Below are 22,819 nucleotides of genomic sequence, written 5' to 3' on the forward strand. Positions count from 1 at the left end.
GGTAACAGAAGAGTACATTTTAATTTAGGCCCTGAAGGGGCAATCATTCTGGCTAGATCAGTCTTGCTGAAAACTGTTTAAAATCTATAAATGTTTTTGTAATTTGTTTCTGTTCGAAACAGCAAAATACTGTTAATTATTAGAAAAAACATCCTGGTTATTTAGTTACTAATTTAATTTTTATTTTTATGAAACATGTTATAGTGCTGAAATCCTTTCTCCAGCATTAAGGAAGCTATTCATTTCGTTCACAACAATGTTTAAACAACTCCTTGTAATTGCCCATTATTAACAGAGAAGGTTAGCACAATACATTAGTTTTACACGGATGCATGTTACATGTTTCACGTAAAACAAAAGTTCTAGTCTGTATCTATCCAAAGCCACAAGAAAACGTGATTAGTTTACATATGAGATGTTAACAGGACCTGTTATTCTGGTGGTGAAAGCTAGATTTTCTAAAGTTAGGGGATTAATAATTTAAGAAAGATCAGCTCAGCACAAATGGCTTCTCAGTTGATGCCACTAGGAAGGAAATCAAACTAATTCTCTGAAAAAGTACAAACATTTACCCATAAAGTCTGTAACAATCACCATGACAAGGCAAGAGCAACATGCTAAGGTCTGAACATGGACTGAAAACCTTCAGCTCCACCAAGCAGAATGGCAGTAGACAAGAACAGAATCAAAGAATCATTTAGGTTGGAACAGACCTTTAAGATCATTGAGTCTAACTGTAAACCTGACACTGCCAGGTCCCACTAAACCATGTCCCTAGGTGCCATTTAATTTCAGAACCAGACAATTTCTCTGTGTTGGGCAACATTTCAAATACTAGAGGAAGTTCTGGATGAAAGCTCTATATCAACATTTCTGGTGATCAGGAAATTGCTTTACCTAATTTTTGTAAACTGAAAAAAACTCAACCCTTTCAGAATCTGCTTCATGAGTGGAGTTTTCAGATTCCTTAAAGTACCTGAAATAGTGAGGCACTTCTGAAAATGAGAAATATGACAAAGCTCACTCCTGCCAATTGGAAAATGACTCAAGTACTGATCTTGTAGTGTCTCATGAATTCATCATTAACCTTGGAAAAGTTTGCTTGGGAATAGTACAAAACAGCACACCAGCAGTGTCCCAAACAGACAATCAGGCCAACATTAAATATTTAATATATTTCACCAGTGTCACTATCAGTGGTTTACCTACAGATAGCATAGAATAATTACCACAATTTATGTTTTAATGTATTAAGGGATGAGTAGGCATGTAAAACTGCAAATGACCATATTCTCATTAATTTCTGTCAGCTCACCACCTGCTTATCTTTACATTTCCACATTACTCATTATATTCTGTTACTCATTCTCTTCCTCTTTTAATTTTGCTTTAATTTCTTTATTTTGCTTTATTCTCTCTTTTTTTTTCTTCACATTATTTCTATATAGTTTCTCATCATCATCCCTTTCTCAATTCCAAAAACTCCTATCCAGCTTCTCAGTGTTCCTCTGCCACTGAAGTCACTCACATGTAGAGCAGCTGTTAAAATAGAAGCCTGAGTGTGAATGGCACAAGGATGGGATACACAAATCTCTCTAAAAGATTGCTTTCACAAACTGTTCACATTGAAGAGGAAAACAACCATCAGCCATATTAAACACTATGAATTGTGAAGAGACTTCTGACTTGAAAAAAGGTATAGATGAAGTACAGAAATTTGAGGCAGCAGGGAGAGACCTTGGAGTGGGAACAGCAACACTCCAAACCTGGTTTGACACTTGCAGAAGTTACCGTGCAGTCATTGGTGCAGCTCGTGGGGCACCTCAGGGGCTCCTGAGGCACCAATGAGCACACACAGCATTGGAGAAACCATGGCAAAGTTTGTGAAGGTAAGGGAATGAGACTTTTCTGACTTAATTTACAATGTAAACTTACCCTAACTTGCTTACACCATGCCCCATCTTCTGACTAGTCCCCTTTTCGTTGTCCTTTCCAACTCAAAATCACCAGCTATTCCTTCAGCCTTCCCAAAACCCAGGTCTTTTCCCTTCCCACTACCATATGCACTGATCAACGTCAGTTAATGCCAGCAAGGCTTGACTCCTCCTCATTTTGTAACTATGGACTGATCTTCACCTTCAGCATCAATTACATCCCTTGCTTTCCTTCTCCTTAACCCACTGAACATCCATCCACAGCCAGACCCCTGAGCTATCTCCACCTTCTGATGACATTACTGATATTTTTTTTCCTTTTTATGAATCAATTACCAAAGTGCACTGACAGTCTCTATCAGTACCCCATTTAGCATAAAAGGGTCTCAGGCTGGGCTGAGCCTACTAAATGGTAACATAGTACAAAAACGAGTAACAATTTTGGATTTACTCTTATTATAGTAAAGCATAATCTTCACGATCAATAAATTGAGGTCATGCTTTTTTATACAATGATTTATAAACGACCATGCTCAGAATGAACTTCTTATGGTAATTTACCATGGATTTAATTTTTACAAATATTTGATGAATAAATCATATTTCCATGATTTTCAGTTTCTTTGCTTACTCTTTTAGTAATTATCCAACATTGCTGACTTATGTCTCCTGGTATTATAGTCATAATTTCAAAGCTTAAAGATGAAGAAATGAAAAATATTTTGTTTTCTGCATTTCCATGCACATGTCTTGCTGAAAATAAACATTTTCTTAAGTCTCCACAACACAACATAATGACTTGCAGAGACACATAGGGAAGCTGAAAGTGAGTTATGCTTGATACAAGAAGAAAAACCTGTATTTGTCTGGTTAGTTTTACACTGGACAGGCTAACTTGACACTGAGATCACAGGATATAAATGAAAAGCCAGAATTTTATTAATATCTAAGTACAAATTCATATATACTAGTTAAGATGTTAATTGAGGCTAACATAACTGAACTGCTTGAATTAGTCAAGTAATTATTTCCAGATGATCCTTAATTATTCATGAAGTCCTTTGCATTCTTTCTCTCTCCCCTGCTGAATTTCAGGTTCCTGCTCTCTGAATGAACAGATTGCCAAAAAAGTGCTATCATTTTAAACATAGTGTTGCAATGGCCAGCTAAGTTCTTGTCAGAGAACATACCAATAAATCTATTTTTGCACACCAGTAGCTGAGCTCATAAAATCACCACAGGTTTATGCCAATGCAGCCTATGCAGTTGTCTATAAAGGTGATCCAAATACATATTTTTAAAACAACTTTAAAATCATTCTTGAGTGGACAACTCAGAAAATACTTGGGTATAAATTTCAAAGTTTTATGTAAACCTTTTCTCTGTCCGCATTTTGGTTTTTCTAAGTTTCTTCATGATTTTGTCATTATTGCCTCACAGGCAGCACAGTCATGTCAAAAAGTTAGAAATATTTAAAATATAAATTCTTTTCAATGCCTTGCCAATTCTTGTTTTCACCTTCAAATTAATTTAAAAAGTAAATCATACAATTATCATTCTTAGGTGGGTAGACAACTTCTATCATTTTTTTCCATTATCTGCCTTTTAAAGTATATAAAAGGAGAAATTTTGAAGAATTAAAAAGAATGCTTGCAAGTGTAAGCTTGCTTAGTGGAAAATTAAACATTTCAGAAGTCAAGAGTCCTCCATCCAGTAATAAACCAAATATTGGTTTGGACTGTTTTTTTCTGGTTTCCCCTGATTTGAAAAACAATTTTTAATTACATTATTCAGTAGGTCCTTAAGGGCAAGCCAAAATACTTTTAACACAGAAGTTACTGAAACACACAGTCTGTGGCAGGGGGGGAAAAAATCTTTTAAATATCATCTCTTCCTGACATACCCTGTTTTCTTTCTCCTTTTTACTTCTTCATTCTGCCTCCAGAATAAGTTAACTCCACCCCAGAATAAACTGTACTTTCATTCTTGATTTTTCAGAGAAAAGTAGGAGGAAAGAATTTTCCTCACCAGGGAAAAAATTCATTCAGCCTCAAATCTCAACAGAATTCAATTTCTTTGCTATTGTCCTTTTTGTTCTTTAGGATGCCCAAATTGTCTGCTTTTGAAGCAGCACTAGCACAAAGCCAGGTAGCATCTCTATGGTTCCTGCTCCGCACTCCTGCCTCTTCAGGGGTATTGGGAGAAGTTACACTCTCCTTCTTCACTCCTCTGAAGAGCAACTTGCTATGTCTGAGCTGCTGCTGCTCTTCTGCCTGTCTGAAAAATTCCCTCCTTGTGCTCCTGGTTGAGGCATAACCTGACTTTCCTGAGATTGTCCTTCCAAACTGTGCAAATGACACTTTTATTTCCTATGAAATTAAACTAAAAGTAATCCTTATGGATGACGTTGTTAACCTCTGAATGCCCATCAATTCTCACTTCAACCACTCCTTTTCAGAAGTCTTTGATCAAAGTTAGTGTTAAATAAGTGTGTGTTAAGTAAGTTCTTGATTAAGAGGGAATAAAGTAAAGAGAAAGTTGTTAGAAAAGGCTTAAGATCCATAGGCAATATTGGTTTTCATATGGTCTGTTCCCTTAGAAAATAAAATGCATTTTACCTAAATAAACAAGCATGCCCTCATTAACAAACTGCCTTAAGTCAGGAAATTTAGCAGACTAAAATCTATTTTTAAAAAAGCAATCATTCTTGTCCATCAAAAGCTTTTGTTTTCAGCTATTGAAATCCCCAGAACAAATCATCTTTTTTACATGTCTATTCTTACAACCAATAAGGATTTTCCCCATCACTGGGGGAGAATGCCACTACTGGCATGGCTACAAACATTCTTCTTGTTTCCAAACTCAATCTGGTGATGGCAAACCTGCCTATGTTATAGACCACGCTGTGCTATAATGTGGTACCAATTCATTTCATTTCAATCAGGTTGTCCTTGCTGAAATTTCTAAAATGTACTTATTCACCTTCTAGTATGATTAAGGTGTTGAATACTAACATTTGGAAGGCTGTTCAAACATAGCTGACCAGTTTTAAGCTACAAAAGCAATGGTAAGACACTTGTTCTTTTTATTTTGCATTTCTAACATGCTTGGTTCTGTCTCCTTTCAACTACTTACTGAATAAATATGCATCATCTGTCTGAAAACTGGATTCTCCATACTTTCCCCCTACTGTCTCTCCTGCCTTCTTGATTAACAAAATACCACCTGTTGTCTATTTTTTTATGTATTGCTTTACCTTTTACCTTCCTTTCCCCTATCTTCTAAAAGTGTCATAGCTGTCAAAACCAATGTAATTTATTAACCTGATTTTCTAAAAACTATTCACATCCTTTATAACACTCTGGATACTTCTCAAAAATGTCTTCCCTTATTGCTTCAATCAAATTCTTTTTTCATAGCTTCTTCTCAGGCTAGGAGCAGATGCTCCTGTCCTCTCAGCCCTCCTGCCAAAGCCCCATTTTTTTCATTATTACTTTTTCACACCAATCTCATTCTCATTGGAGTTTTATAACTCAGCTCTTCCAAGATACAGCCATTAAAGAAAAAATGCTTTAAATCAGCACAACTATGTAATATTTTGGGGCATTTACCCATCAGTGTAGCCACTAAAGCCACCCAGGAAGAGGTAGAAGGAAGCACCAAGGCAGCAAATACCTTTAGCAGCCTCCCTAACAGGATGGCCATGGCTGTGAATGACGTGTAGCTTTGCAGGAGTTGCAGCAAACTTTGCCATTAGGGCAAGGGGCAATCAAGAAACAGACTATGATTTCAGGGTCTTCTTGTGGCTTTGTGTTTTTACATTCCAGCCTTTTCTTGAAGCAAGAAGCTACGGACAATGGCATCTTCTCCTTCCTGCCCACCTTCCTCCTACACCACAGGAATAAATTGTCATTCATTAAATTGATACACTGCATTAATTTACAATTAAGCTATCACTAGCAATAATTAAACAGAATGTATGTGCACCATAGTTGCAGTGTGCAATTCAAATATAAACCGCTCAAAATTTCAGTATGAGCTTTGATTAGCAACTGTGTAGATTCCTATGTTAACAGAATTCATAGAAATTTGAGAACTAAAACACCTATTATGTCATCTAATCTAAGCAGTTGGCAGAGAACAATTTGTTCCCTAAAGAGTATTTAATATGGCTTTATTCAGTTCAATTTTAAATGTAGGAGCTATGAAGCTCCCCCTGCTTTGAGAAAGCTGATTTGTTTACTGTTTTAATTATTTTCACCGTCTCCAGTCATAGCAAATATGCTCGGGATGCTGTTCTTAATAAAAATGTGGAATGTCCTCAGTAATTTATGTTGGCTTCAACATGGCCAGTGAATCTCTAAGTTGTTTCTGATGCAATTAAAAAATTTCATCCAAATTGATGCGCTTTAGTAATCAGTTCAATGTGCTTCAGAAGCCTCACCTTTTATTTTTTTTACACAGTTATATTTTTAATTAATTTTTCAGTTATTTTCAAGGACTATTGGATAGCAAGTATCAAAAGCTACACTTAGTTCCCACTTTGAAACACAGTATCTATCCTACTCTTACATAGATATTGAAAAAATTATTTAGAATGGATACTTGGCCTAATTTTTACATTACTGATAAGGCAAGACAATTAAAAGTACAGATCCACTGTAAACATAACTTTGCTAAGTACAAAGATACTCATAGGTACTTACTAAATTCTAACCCAGCTCCCCAGAAAGATATGTGTTTTAAGAATAACTATAATTAGTGTTGGCTGCAGTCAAAAGCATGGGTAAATATAACTACATTAAAAAACTGAGGTAATTTTATATTTTCTTTTTAATTTTCAACCAGTAAAACTGACTAGACTGCCACTTCAGTTACCGTGACCTAAGATTTGTGCCCAGTAAAATCATTTCACCTACACGGACAGAAAATCACAGGAATAACAGGACTGAGGCTAAGTCTGCACCATTCCAGCATAAGAACACTTTTTCACTAGAGAAATAATTTACAAAGTCATAAGGAAAATAAGCACACATTAAAAAAAATCCAGCTCTTTAATACACTAGGATAGCATCTGTATTTACTGTACATGATACAATCTTCATGACATACAGAGATTGTCTTTCTGTTTGAGCAGCCTAAAATATTATGCTGGTCTCGACCTTGGAAATGTTTCTTAAGCATTTACTGTAGTATTACAGAGATCTTTTGCCAGAAGAGTCACTGCAGAGCCATGGACTCTTTGGGGGCTTTCCATATTAGGGGTTTTCTTGCTCTGTATTAAGCATGCCGACAGTATTTAGTGGCTGTTCCGTATTTAGAACTGATTTGCAGGAATGGATTTTGGTAAGAAATGTTGAAACTTCTTGTATTTCATTGAGTTAAGTTCACTCCCACAGGACAATTTAGGGAAACATCCGTTAAGAAAGCTCTTGCAAAGTATCCAGTGCTACACCAGCTACAGCGGATTTCTATTGCAGATTACCAACCTTGTCAGGAAATGTGCATTTATTCACCCACAATTCTAACAACCTCAATAGACTTGGAAGAATGTGAATTTGAAACTTGTAATTTTTTAATTATAGCTTATGGAATATTTATCACAGATCCCTGAAAATAGTTATTGATGTTTATATAGAAATATATTCAATTAAATTATTAACTTTAAAACAAAGGTCTCACTTGAAGAAGATATCAAATGTCTTAATTTTCTGTCATAGGCTTTCTGTGAAAGAACTTTTAAGCTTCTCTTTATTAAAGTGCAAAATGTTTAATTTAATTTACTACATAAATTGCATAGCAAAGACACACAGAACATTTAAATTTAAGGTAACAGTTAAGTCATTTCACTTCCATAGGAACCTTTTAATGTCCAGATCCTCTTTCTGCACTGTAACTGTAACACCACTGAAAGATTTCTCCACATGTAATATTAGTAGGACATAATCCTGGCTTGACTACCTGACTTAATCTGCTCTGGAGCTGCAATACCAACTGTTACTGCACTCCCATAGTATATGACATCAGTAGTTGTGATCCACTAAATAACAATTTGCTTTGGGACCATCTATAATCTTATACTTATTTGTCATATTGACACTGTGGTTACAATATCCTACTAATCTCATCCAGTAAGAGTTGGGGGTTTGTTAAGGATGTCACCAGCCATAAACAAAAGTGTGAACTATTGCAGGATTATTTAATCTTACAGCCACTGCATCCTTCTTCATAGTAGTTTGAGAAACATTATTTCCCACTCAGTGTCACTTGGTCTGAAGTTAGGGCTTGACAAAGGAAAGAAAGGAGTCTCTCGTGGTAGAAGTCATGAGTAAATTAGATCTAATCCTGATCTGTAAAGAAATTTTACAGTTGACTTTAAAATATAAAATAATCAGAAAGATGTTTCATAGATCAAATTAATATACGTAAGATGCTGTGAAGAACCACCTCACTAAAATTCCAACTTACAACTCTTTAACTTCTACCCTTCTGTCAGAAGTGTCTTACAGATTAGTTATACTTCAAGCACTTGTCTGCACATCCCAGCAAGCAAGCTACTTTATGAGAGGTGTATCATTTCAAGTATTTAAACTCCACCATCCAGACACAATCAGCTAAAGCAACCAAGAACCATATTTCACTTTTAAAATTTTATAATTCCAGAATGCACTGAGGGACTTCAGAGCTGTAAGAAAACAGAACTCACCAAAAAAAAAGTTTTCAAAAGCTACTCTGCTTCTCTTTCATAATGAAGACAATCACACACAGAACTTCAGAGAATGCAGATGACAAAGAGGAGAAGAAAAATAACTTCTACAAAATCTCAGTACAAGTGAAAAAAAGACATATTCTGAGGACCAAAATCACCTAATATGTTACCAGGCTATGCAATATTAAACCCTTTCTCTTCAACAAGTTTTTGTGTGTTTGTATACAAACTTAAAGTTAACAAAGAGAACTTAGGGAGTAAAGTTAATAACATTTTCAGTTCAAAGTAACAATAGCATCACTTACCTAAAGATCGGTCTTTGGAGATGCTTTTTCTTGATTGTAACACAATCATCCATTTAAAGTGGGGGAAAAGACTTCTTCCAGCAAATAACTCCAAAGAATCCAAGGAGTAATTGGGAAACTTGTTCTTAGCTACTCTGCTGCAGAGAGCACACAGGATGGTATTTTGGTGCTGGGGGAAGCTTCCCTCCCTCTTGCTGACAGTGGAGCAGAAAAGGGCCATAGAGGCCACAGGAGCCAGGCACAGCCGTGCACTACCAACTCAGGCAGGCTGAGCAAAGCTGGAGTCAAGTTGATCGAAGCACAGAACTGTACTGGATCCCTTTCAGTTGTGCAAGAAAAAGGGGGAGCTTTGCCAAGTGCTACCCAGGTGAAAATATGTTAGATTATTCCAGCCATGACAGCACTTCTTACACATACTAGTCAAAGTCTTAAATGCAGAGTCACTCTCTCTCTCTCTCTCTCTCTTTCTAAAACACAGTGTTCCGAGGCTCAACTTTTTTTTCTTCAAAATAAAAGTTGTGCAGCTGTTTCAGCATTCCCATGCGAGTACCTTCAGAAAATTGGTTCTGGTAAAACAACTGTATACAAATTAATGAAGACGGATGGATCTGGGCTGTGAGGCTGGCTCCACTTCAAGAGATTGTAATTCTTTTACAATCTGGCTTTTATTCTCTCTGGATGATGTGTGGATATAACTATGCAAATTAAAGCACTGCTCATAATTTTTAGCATACATAACCTAATAACCTAGAATTGGCTGAAGCAGAATATGTGTTTGCAGCTTGTAGAACCACAACTACATGAAACAAACCAGTCCTACACCAGCGAGGAAAACAAAAATGACCAAGTTCAGATGGTGACAGTAGCAAACGGTTACTGTTTGCAAGATAAGATTTCCACAGAGATCCAAACTGAGAAGCTTGCTCTGACATCACGCTGACATAAATCAGGAAGAATTCAACCGCAGCGAACACAGGCTGTAAACAAAGCCATAAAGCAGAAGCGGCTGACCATGGCTCTGCGTGAGCTGCAGGCAGGAGCGGCTCAGGTGAGACACAGTTTCCTGGGCACGTCAGAGCCCATAACAAACTGTACTGGCACAGGCCTTCACGGGAAACATGGAACTCAGCCAGAGGAGCAGCAAACCAGCAGCAAGCCATCACCATGTGTGCAGCTGCATGCTCTGGAACCATGTGCCCCCTTCCTGCTGAGAGAAGAAAGGTCCTGCAGAGTTTCCTCCCTACATCCCAGTCCTGGAGCTCCTTTATGACTTAATTCTTGCAAAGCACTGCATCTGTGAAGAGGAATTCCTGATTTAGGACAAGTAGGATCAGGATGGTTGGCATTCCTCTCCAATTGCACTAGTAGTAGTTGGAGGGTGGAGGAGTAGATTTACACAGTTAAGTGCAGAACATTGGCATTATCAAAGTAAGTTTGAGGGACAATGTAAGGGCACACAAAAGGAAACATAAGGAACACTGAGATGTGTCTTAGGCTGTATACGACCATGAAAGTTTCCAATATATTATGCACAAATTATTATTAAGTTAATATTTTCACAAAATAATGCTATATAACAAACAGAGACAAAAATATTCCCTTAATATGTATTTTCACTAAGAAAAACATAGCAGTTTAGTGGATTCTATTGAAACAAGTAAAATCTCTTCCTAGAGCTAATATATATTGCTTATACAACAAAGTGATGGTGTCCAGTTTGGTTAGTCTGAAGGGATGCCACAAGTGATCCCCACACTATATGAAACTTTCCTTGAGACAGCCATGGAGTAACTATCTAAAGCAATAATTATCAGACCATTATCACCAGCTATTTTGTGTCACTTCAGTTTCATATTCCCCAAATACTCATTTCTATTCCTTTGAGAAGTAGAGAAAAGTACATCTTCATCAGGAAAACAATTACATTTATCAGAATACAAATAGTTTTATCCAAGATCTTGAAGGAACCTATTTTTAAAGGCCTGATCTTACCAGTTCTTGCCTGACAAGATTTCAGTTTTCCTTCATGTAGTTTTCTTGCTCTGTGTTTCAGCTTTTCAAAATAATTTGCTGCTTTTTGAAGTGTGCTTTCTCACTGATAATACACAAAGCTGAAAAATCACAAAGAAACATCCCTTTTCCTTTCCGTTTCACATTATAGGCATTTATTGCCATACTTCTGTTATTCAGAGGGATTATCTGTAGTTTAGGGTAAAAATATGGAAAGTTACAAGAGAGAAAAAATCTCCACATTCTCAGGGACAACTATATCAAATATGTGTTTCCACTGAACTCCTCAACCTTTTATCTAACAGTTTTATCAGTCCTGAAACTAGTACACATCTTAAAAGTAAATTTTTCTGGGTCTATGCAAGTGCACATTGCTCTTCTTGGGACTTCCATTCAAGCAAGGCACTGTAAAAAGTACTATTTGGGGGAGCTGAAATTTCTGCAGTGCAATTACTTTGACCACAAGGAATTTTTGAGCTGTTTAGGAAGAAAAAAAAGGACAGGGAAATAAAATATTAATAGGATATGGTAAGAGAACTTCAGAACTTCACTTGAAATTCATTGGTTTTCATCTTCCTAAGAGCTGTTTTTTACTATTTTTGCCATTCAACACAGCAACTGCCCATTGACTTCTTCTTTATAATATTCAGAAATCAAGTCTACATGTTAAACAAGTATTCACACAAACCCTTCAACAGAGGGCATTACAGAAAGATCAAGTAGACTCAGGCCTGAAGCCTGAGTACCACTGGGATTATTCCTGCACTGTTCAGTGAAAAAATCACATGTATAAAATCCACCAGCATGTAACTTTTTGCAGAATGCAGTATTAGAGCAAATTAGAGTAATATTAGTCAGTTGCAGGCTATACCTGCACCTCACGCCCAGAACACACTGAAGAGGTGCATTGTAATTATAATGAGGAAGTCTTTTGCTTGAAAGCATTACAGTAATGTTAAAAAGTCCTCTATAGATAAGCTTCATGGTATTTCTTGCTTCAGACTAATCCTTTTAGGATTAATTATAATGGTAAAAATCTATTTAAATTATGCTGTAAAGATACCTTATTTAATTTGCCAACACTGGATGAAACTCAAGCAGAAAACATCCAATTGTTGTTACTGGTTGCCCATTGCCGCCAATGACCACTGCTCTTTCTATGCAATGCAAGGTATTTTACTTCATCTCTCATGCATAAATTAGTGTGAATGAAGACCTCTGGAACCAAAAGCTTGTAATACTTCACCACGTACAGAACCTGATTTTCCCAAATGTCAGTACCTATAGCAATAGTTACGTAATTCGATATTTAATACTACATCTTAAAACAAAAGACTTCATATGAGGTAGAACCCAAAACATTTTATTCTGCTTGTTTTAATGCCATGTTTTTCTTATTGAGCTGCAGCTCTTTGCCAGAAGTCTAGAAATGTAATTATTTTTCCTACTTTAATTTCAAAGGTGTGAGCAATTAAGAGGTAAATTTAAAAGGCAGTAATCTGTGTGTGTCAGACAGTTGATACTCTCTGCTTTCAAGGTAAAATATCTACTGTATATGAAGTTATGTGTTGGCATTGCTGGTCAGGGTTAAGAGTTCTGCCTCTGTAGAAAGATAGATAGGTGGGAGGATCAAGACAACCACATGATCAACCACATATGGGAAAAAGAAACTACCTTATTAAAATGCTGGAATATCAGTGAGAAAAATAAATTGTAAACTGTAAACTGTATTGGAAGAGTAATACTTCTGTCGAAGTACAAAGATCATTTATCTAAGCAGCTTGCTGTCTCAAGGCCAGCACTATTCAATGTCTCTTCAATGGTATGGATGGAGATAGATGATATTCTTATTTCAGAACAATATTAAGCTACTAAGCTTTTCTGAAAGTCCTCAACAAACTGCAGAAATGTTCCGGGAAAAAAAAGGATGTAAAAAATACCAAGCTCTACATACAAATGGGAATAATCTGCTGGACAAGGGGCCATTGGCTAGGCAGTATTTATTCAGAAAATGCATGAGAAGCAACAATGAATCCTACACTAAACAAACTACTAGTCTTATGAAAATCAAGCATGACCCTGGCAGATATAAAAAAAAGCACTGCTCAGAAGAGCACCCTCTCATTCTCCGATTCTTACAGCTCACCTGGAGCTCTGTTTCTTGCTTTGAGGCAATATGAATCAGCAGACACATACAGGGCTACACCTTGATGAAACAGAAATCTAGACAACATCTCATATGAGTAAAGGCAGAAAGTCACATAATGTAGCCTAAAGAAAAGAATAAACAAACTTGATTAAAAATATTCCAGATTATAAATATAGCTGTTTAATTTATGGACTACTTTTCTTACCCCTGTGGTCAAGAAATAACAAACTGCAAAATAGCTCATAGGGCTGCAAGCTCCGGTAATAAAGATTCAATGGTGAAATTAATACTTGGAAAGTAATAAGCACATTAATTGCTGAGGGAATCTGTTCTTGTAATCACAATAAATAAACTGGGTAGATTTTCAAATGGCTATACAAACATGTTTCAGAAATCATTAGCCTTGCCTTGGAGGAGAAAATAGAGTAAATAATCTCTAAATACAGCATCCAATCTCATTGTTCTCAAATTCTTTGGTGGCCAACTGCTATTATCAGCTTCTAAATGAATCTGCTGTTTAGTCTGGGATTTTTGTGTGCATGAAACCATTTGACAATCAACTGTATAATTAAGCCTTTTGAATCTTTCACCTATTTGCCACTTCATCCAAATTTTGAACTTTGGTCCCTAATTCTGGCAACAAAGTGTGACTCTTAAAGCTTTCATCCATTAAGTACAATAATCCCTGTCTTGTTTCCATAAGAAAGCAAGAGGCTCTCAGCTATTGTCCAAGAGCAATATGAGAGCAAGTGGAGAGTTAAGTTTCATATACCCATTTATTTTCTGCACTAATGAAGTAGATAAAAAAAAGACTGCATACTTCTACATGCTCCTCTTCTTACAGGTTTCAAATACAAAAATCAAAAGCAGGACTTATGACAAGATTGCTACTATACTTTTCAGTAGAATACCTTGTACCCGTTCACTGTTTGGGAAATTTACAATGTAATTCAATAACTAACTAAAGCATGAAGAGGAAACTTTTTACAGTAGAAAGTCAATGTATATTGTGCAACTCCTAACAAGAGCTTTATTGAGGTATTTATAAGATTGCTGAATTAAATTTACTCCGTAAAGGCTGTATACAGTGTAAGGATTCAAACTTGATACATAAGAAACAGGAGGGAATTATGTGAAGTCTATCTATATCATCACAGTCACTTCAGCAACAGGCCCCTCCAAGGCTCTCCACCAGACAGAACATCTTCCATAGCCTTTGCATTTTAAGGAGAGGGAGAAGTCAGCTTATCCTTCCAATCTCCATGGAGAATATCCAAATCCGTCTGTATCAAGCAATTCCCCAGGTGTCTGATGTCCCCAGAAACAGGTTAAATGCTAGAGGAGAAGCTATGACTGCCTGCTATACAAAGAGTAGTTTTAATCACAATCGTGTCATGCTTAATGTATAATGCTACCTACTGGGACTGTGTTTGTGTCATGGTTTAAAGCTAAATTATAGTTACCCACATTCTTCATACAGATACTGTTTAGGATTAGGCTGAATGCTTTTTTACCCAACTGCTACGCCAGATTTACATTAAATTTACTGCACTCTGAGCAGCATAGGAGAGTCTCAACTTGTTTCTTCACATTGGCATCAGCAAAAACCACTAAAATTTAACTGACTGACTTCTCCAAGTTTGAAAAGAATTGTGAAGAGAATTGTGACTCATTCAGAATGCAGATAGAAAAGTAGGCAAATGTCACTGGATCTATTGTAGTACATGTGGAAAAGCTCTGTGAAAACAGTTGTGCAGGCCTTTAATTCTGGGTTTTCTTTTTATTTCTCCTAAGTAAGAATATTTATAAAATTGTTTTATTTTCCCTTACTTTCCCTGTTTACATGCACACACAAACTGAGCAGATACTTACGTCACTACCATCATGCAGGAGATTAATTTCCCTGCTAAGACTTTCCTGCTCAGACTGGAACACAGAAACTTGGCTTATGAAGCTTCCCAGTCCTTCACTTCTGCTTTTATATTTTACTACATCTTAAAAGTCCTAGAAAAAATCAAGCAAATAGGTGGAAATTACAAAAAAAAAAAAACTACAACTACCAATCTCTCATGGGAACATCAATTTTCCTGATAATAAAACTCTTCTACAGAAAATTACCAGTATCACAGTTGTATTTCAGTGGATTCTACCCAGTATTACTAGAATCTTATACCCTGCATCTTCAGTGAAGGGGAAGGAAGGGATGAGAAGGAAAGGAGAGGAAATGAGACGAGAGAAATTCCTTTGGGATATATGATGTTAAACTAACACTGAGATACACAAGTCAAAACATGGCATTCTTTGGTTTTGAGCCAGTACAATATTATTATTGGCCCTGGCTGATGGAATTTCAGGCTGTATTGGAAAACATTGTAATTGATGTGTCATGTGTTTTCTAAATGTATACATAAAATGGCAACTATATACTGGACAATAGAGTGACTACTGACTAAGCATACTGTTATTCTTTAAGGTGGAAAAGCATAATAAAATCCACAAGACAATACAGATGGGCTATAGAAAATCAAGTACAAAATAATGGCTAAACACTTTAAAAGGTAGTAATTAAAATGTGTCTTAGTATTAATGTTTGGTTGAAAGATAGCAAAATAACCAAATGTTTAGAAATCCAAAATTATCTAGAAAGGAACACATGAAAACTCTGCCATATGTTAAACATGGCTATTGGACAACGGCAAAAAAAAAATTGTTCTACTAAACTGCAGTTCCTCGTGGAAAACACATGGGCACTTAATAGGACAGAGGCTACACTAAAAGAAATAAGAAGAGATACAGTAGGCTACTCAGTGTTCTCTATATGCAACAGTTCTCATCTGGAAGTCTGGAATAAAGAGGCAAGAATCTATTATAACTACCTTTTCACTACAAAGGGTTTTATTCTTCTTAACACATATTCCCATCTGGTTTTAAACTTATGTGTAGGTGGCAGAGTTTTAAACCTTTTTTCTATTTTTTTCATTTTAGATTTCAAAAATATTTTGCATTGTCCTTCACCGTGGCCTTCAAGATCAGGTATTTCATAGTTTTCTGATACTTACTTCATTTTCATTGGTTAAAATACCCTGGTCCATGCACAGTTACTGAAATTTTCTGGGTTTCCTCAATACATTTCTGACATCCAGTTTGACTGACCCAGAAGCTCTCTGGAAGTATAAACACATCCATTTCCCTAGGGAATTAGCAGCATCTGGGACTTGTTGCCGTGTGTTTTCTATAAACTATTTGTTCTTTGGTCACATTGCCATTATCCATTGGGCAGGTACAGAAAAAGCTGCAACAGCAGAAACTTACAGGTGATTTTTTATCACCTTACAAAACTATTTATCTGAAATAGCAACAATAATAATACCAGATCTTTGCCTTCTGACTGTATAAAATTGCTTTTAAATAACTGTTTCCCCGTAGATGTCTTGAAATCTGACATTCATCATTTTAAAGTCTTACAAATAGTGATAAATGAAATTCTGAGTTCAGCTCTATCCTCAGAGATGTAACATGGCCATAGACAAAAAATGTCTTGTGCATGAGTCAGAAATCTATTATTCTAACACAATAACATTTTGATCATTCTGATCTTTCAGTTACAAAGATATTCACAAACCGTAATGCATACAGCAGTGATCTGAATTTTTTTCTCTTTCTATCTAGATTCTACTATGGTCTTTGCAATACACAGCACTGTCTTTCAACCATAATAAGACTTACAGAATTTTATCTTTTATTCTACATATAAATTACCTACATTATTTTCCTCCTTGCACCAGCTCACCATTTCCCCAGCACCCCACACACTTCTTCCCAAGTCTCTGTTTACTGTGATGACATTCTTCCAAGCATGCCAAGTATATGTGTACTCATGACAGAAGACTTGCAGGAAGTTTATCTCTTCTATCAAAACTTTACAGAGACTCAGAAGAAAACTCATCCTGTTCTTTGGCAAGAGCATTTCCAGAGAGGTAAAACAACAAGCAAAGGAAAAATATAAACATTTTGTATTTCAAATATTTTTCTCTCTTTCATAAAGAGACACCATAAAATTAATCTTTAATATGACCAAACTATGTAAAAAAAGGCTCTCCTGTTAACTGCTGTCTAGGTATGAGACAACTCTGAAACTATTTCTAATGCATCAGCATGTTTGATTTTAAAATTATGTGTGAAAGCCAAAAAAGGATCCTTCAGCCTCTTGCTAGAGAAAATAAGTACAATTATGCAAGTGTGTGAAATATAGTATATTTCCCACTGAAATCACTGGTACTGATCTTGAAGAAGGGTTCACTAGTGTGTTCATGTTCAAGACTTCTTTGGATAAATTTTGTCAGTTAATCTACAATGACCTTATCAGTATATCACTTATTTAGTCAACCAATTTTAAAAATAGAAACAGTGCTCAAAAGCAGTTTAGTGCTTATAGTTTTTATCAAGGGTCAAAAGTCTTCCAGCAATATAAAATAAAAAGAACCTGACTAGAGAATACAAAACACACCAAACATCAGAGTTTATAAAAAAGGAATGAATCACAGCTGCCTCCAAGGTGTCTGCCTAGATTTTTTTCCACTTGCCTTTCTTCATGGAATTACATCTTTCTTCATTCATACATTTAGAATATCATTTCAGAAAAAAATTATTTCAAAACTTTACTAGAACCACAAGCTAACAAAAAAAATGGAATATGCATTGATTTTATACCATAACCTGTCCAAACTCAAGGCTGAGGCACACTAATGTTGCTAGTTAAATTCTCCAAGATATTTGACCGTGGGCATAACATAGTTGGCTTTACTACTCATGCAGTGACTTTATATATGAATTTAGCATACACGTAATGGACTGTGCTCCCAGCTCCAGAGAATACACTGTTTCACTTATCCATCAAAAACACAAAGCACTCACCAGGACATTGTTAAACTCCTTTTCTATGGTCTACCCAGATGAAAGAATGAGTTGCTTTTTATACTAAAAATTAAAATTGAGCTAAAAGCAATAAAGAACAGAATTTTTAAAGATTTTTTTAAATGTTTTTAAATCTTTGTACTTGTGCCTTTCATGGAACTATTAAACTTCTCATTACTTACTCCAAAATGGTAAGTTAAAATACAATGTTCAGTAACCAAAAGGTTTTCCAGTATCTAAAAACCTCTGAACAAGAGCTGGAAAATAATCTAAATAACATGTAGATTAAAACTGACCATTGTATAACATTTTATATTCTCTGAAGTCACGGCTGGTTGTATTCTCTCTCCTTCAAAAAGGTGTCAATTTTGTAGCACTTATTAGAATTTTACCTTTTAGTTCCACTCATTTCCTAGTGGAAGGGTGAACAGTTTTGCTTCACACTCTTTCTGTCTGACCTTTTTATCTGAAACCTATCAAAAAACATGCTAAACTGTGTTACTTGTTATTATTCTGAATTATGTTATGTGGCACTTTCTGACTACAATCATATACCATCAACTGGCCATTTCCACTAAACCACTGAAACACAATTTCGATGTGAATCATTAATGCAAAGATGTCAAATTCTTCTGTTATGTCCCAGGAGCTTCATGGCTCCCCTTAGTCAGCACACTAAAATATTTTGCACTTGCATCATTTATTTTTTACAAATTCTCATGAGAAAGGCAGAAGTTGCCACTGCATTGCACAGTACAGTGGTCATTTTTATATTAACTTCATCTTTGACAAGTACATTTCACACTAGTATTTGGTTTCTTCCTCCTACCTATTAAATGTTGAACACTAGTAATTAATTTCTAATCTCATTTTTATGAGTAATAAAATCAGGTCCCTCGCAGTATTTCATATTTTCCCTTTAATATAAAATTCATATTTTCAACAGCTTTTGAATATCACTGCCATGAGCACAGTAAGTCTCTTCTGTTATACAGATTATTGTCAAGCAGTAAAGCATAATGAGACTAATTTGAAATTAATTATATAAATAGCCAAGCAGCAGATTTTTAATTATCTTGTTGCAGAATTTATTATTAAGCAGGGAAATCCTTACATTCATTAAAGCTATCTGCTACTACCCTGAGAAGGCAAGCTAGAACTGGAATTAGTATGTCCAAGATAACAACATCCAATCCAGTCAAACAATGTGTATCACACACTGGTGTCTTTGCTGAAGTCCAGTAGGTGTGCCATGGAGAATACTAAGCATTAGTGCCTCTGCTATTATCAAACTTCTATTTTGTCTACTACTCTATGCTTTTGAATATTCAAACCAGACCACTTGGCACAAGAATTAAACTTATACACAGAGAAAAAAAATATATAGAACTAGTTGTGATGTAAGCAGCCTCAACCAGTCACGATGGCTGCACATGAGAACACTTAACGCCATCAATTCATAGAATAATCATAGAACTGTTGATGTTGGAAAAGACCTTTAAGATCAGTGAGTCCAACTGTAACCTTAACACTGTCAAGCCCACCACTAAACCATGTCCCTAAACACTACATCTTCATGTCTTTTAAATACCTCCAGGGATGGCGATTTCACCACTTCCCTGGGCAGCCTGTTCCATTGCTTGACCATCCTTGCAGTGAAGAAACTTTTCCTTTATTCAATCTAAACCATGCCTGACACAACTTTAGGCCATTTCATCTCATCAAGTAATAGGCTTGTTACCTGGGAAAAGAGACCAACACTCACCTCACTACAACCTCCTTTCAGGCAGGTATAGAAAGCAATAAGGTCTCCCCTGAGCCTCCTTTTCTCAAGGCTAAACAACCCCAGCTCCCTCAGCCATTCTTCATCAGACCCATTCTCTAGACCCTTCACCATCTTCATTACCCTTTTCTGGACACACTCCAATACCTCAATGTCCTTCTAGTGAGGGGACCAGAACTGAACACAGGATTCGAGGTGCAGCCTCATCAGGGCTGAGCACAGCAGGACAATCACTGCCCTGGTCCTGCTGGCCACACTATTGCTGATACAAGCCAGGATGCCATTGGGCTTCTTGGTCACCTGGGCACACACTGGCTCATGCTCAGCTGGCTGCTGACCAGCACTCCCAGGTCCTTTTCCATTGGGCAGCTTTCCAGCCACTCCATTCCCAGTCTGCAGCACTGCATGGCATTGTAAATGTAATCCATTAAAATTAATTGACACAGTTAAACAAAATTGGATTAATTCAGTAGTTCCCAACATGAGTTGTAGAAGTCTCATCTTGTACATTTTGAAAAACAGAGCACCTTTCATTTACATCGGAGAGATGTAGTTGCAACATCAGTGCCACTGATGTCAGCAGCATTCACCATATGACTAACTCACCATCAGCGTGGTCCTCAAAGAGCAGATGGAACAATATTCATTAAATATGCCATATGTGGTAAATCATACTCCCAACAAAGAGACCTATCAGGTTATGGTAGGTCTTAACTAATCAGGACATCTGCAGTAGAAAATAAAAAATGCAATTTGAGATAGCCTTAGGAAGGAACTATTTCTATTCCATTAAAGAAACAGGTTTGGGGGCTCTTGAGGTAAACCTGTGACAAAGCACTCTTCACTAAACTTTAAAATTTTTCACCCCCAAGAGCCCTGAACTTGGATATGACCTGTCAGATATTCTTTCATATATGTCTGCAAATCTCACTGCAATTTTCCAAGTGAGGAATTACATCCTTTTAAGTAACAGCAGTATTAGCCATGAAGATGCTAAACATCCCTCCACATAGCCTGATGGCAGCACTAGCACAGCTCAGAAACAGAAGTGTTAGAGAACAGCCTCCAGGACTATCACACAGCCCTTAGCAGGGCACTTCTCCAAGCTTTAGACTGAGATAACCAGGCATGGGTCAAATCAACCCTTTAGCAGCCAATGCTCACCTAGCAGAGCCCTGTGTCTCCCTGCAAACTGTGCAGGCTGAGCTTGCACCCTTTTCTGAATCTGCTGTTCACTTTCTTGAGGCTCATTGCTTGAGGTTCTTTTGTTAAGTCTTGTGTTGAGATTGAGGCAGCTGCTCCTATGCTTCAGTTTTATTTAAAGTAACTCACAATACTTATTGGGAGACCACTACAGTACATTAAAGACTTTGAAGTCAATGACATAGAATGATTCTGGTTTGGTTCAGTGAGATGGCTTCACTCCAAAGAGACATTTACTCAAGAAAGTATTTAACAATGCTGAGCATTTAAGTCACACATGAAATGAAATGAGCTTGTTATCATTAATGACTGTATGACAGGTGCTGAAATATAATTGTTCATTTAACAGCCTTTCTTAAACAGTATTTCAGGCATTTATGAACCTGCTTTCACGCTGCTTCTATACAACCAAACATCTGTGCCCACGTGATATATATCAGTAAAACATCAATTATGACTGTGAATTTTTCTCACTTGGATCAATGCAGTGCTATTTAATTACCCTTTTATCCAGATTAGTTATAGGAATTCTTCCATTATACTCTGTGACCTTTAGGAAATGATTCTTTTAGTGATAATATAGAGACCAGATCAAAAACCAAAATTAAGAAAAAGATTTCATAAAAACCTAAGGAAAATATTATGGGCTGCTCAGGTCAATTCTGATAAAGCTGTTTTGATGTGATTATTTTTAGAAAAGAAACACAGGGAAACACATGGAAATGTCAGTAACATGTCTATAAAAATCAGGTTGTTTTCTATTTCTGGTAATGTCTATCTTTCCTTTCCCTATGGAAATCAGTGTTTTTGTAACTTGGATTTCTCTGGTTTGAGGAACTGTTTCTTCAGGGAGGAGGGAATTCAAACAGGGATTGTGCTGTGCGGGCGCTCTTGTTGCATGTCCATGGAGGAAAAATGATCTGGGATAAGGATCAGATTTCCAAGTGGCTCAGGTTATCAAAAGCAAGAAACATGACTGCAAGAAGGGAGCCACTGAAAACTCCCAGAGAGCTGAGGCTTTCTGGAAACATCAGGAATAACCGCAGATTTAAATAAAGCTTCACTGGTCTCCAGCAATGGCTGCCAGCCATGAGGAAATGAGACAGGAAGTAGCTTTAGTTCTTAGAATAACTAGTTCTGATGCATTTCACAAAATCTCAGCATTTTTTGCCTCAGATCAGGCAATGACACTACTTATGGAACTGTATTTGCAAATACTGAAGAAAATTGCATTCCAACTAAAGCTGAAAATTTTAAAACTGCAAACATATTCTTGAAAAGAGTAAGAAGTCAGATCCCTGTGACAATGTTCACAAGTGCTAGCAGAGATTATATCTCTCAGCATGATATTTTACCTGTTTTCATAACAGCAGGACACTATTGACTTTTGTTCAAGTTTGTGGCTACCTCCTGGATCCTTTCCTGTGGTATTGCAATGCAGCTGGTTTTTCCCCATCCTGTGTTTGTACAGATGATTACTGTCACCTAAATGTGGCAGAAGTCTGGCAATTTTACTGCATTTTTGGACAAGGACCATATTGAATTCTAATTTTGCTCTCACTGTATTTGCAGCTCTTGCTGTAGGGTAATAATACTCCAAATAAAACAATAAAAATGTAGCTGTGACAGAGGTACAAGCCACCTCTTCAGAGCCAGTGGAAACACCTTCCTATTCTGACAAAAAACTTTTGATAACTCTGCCAAATATGTTTTCCACACACTGTATGATTCTTAGAAAGTTGCTCCAAGCCCTAAAAGCAATTATAGGGACATGTTTCTGAAGGAACCAGAGAACAAAAGAAGTGATGAAGC

General features: G+C 36.5%; 1 protein-coding gene across 4 annotated transcripts in view; it reads right to left on the reverse strand.

The window, feature by feature from the left end:
- The window catches only part of PDE1A (phosphodiesterase 1A), a 183,917-nt gene that overhangs the window by 110,903 nt on the left and 50,195 nt on the right, over nucleotides 1-22,819 (reverse strand). Inside the window, exon 1 of one of the 4 annotated variants that reach the window (XM_071562125.1) lies at nucleotides 8,949-9,555. The exons of the other annotated variants lie outside the window; for them this stretch is intronic. Coding sequence (XP_071418226.1) covers nucleotides 8,949-9,001 — 53 coding nt within the window. The 5' untranslated portion in view covers nucleotides 9,002-9,555. Of the gene's footprint in view, nucleotides 1-8,948; nucleotides 9,556-22,819 lie in introns of those variants that run through there. 4 annotated transcript variants of the gene reach the window in all.

This window comes from Pithys albifrons, chromosome 8 (assembly GCF_047495875.1).
Source record: "Pithys albifrons albifrons isolate INPA30051 chromosome 8, PitAlb_v1, whole genome shotgun sequence".
Taxonomy (NCBI): domain Eukaryota; kingdom Metazoa; phylum Chordata; class Aves; order Passeriformes; family Thamnophilidae; genus Pithys; species Pithys albifrons.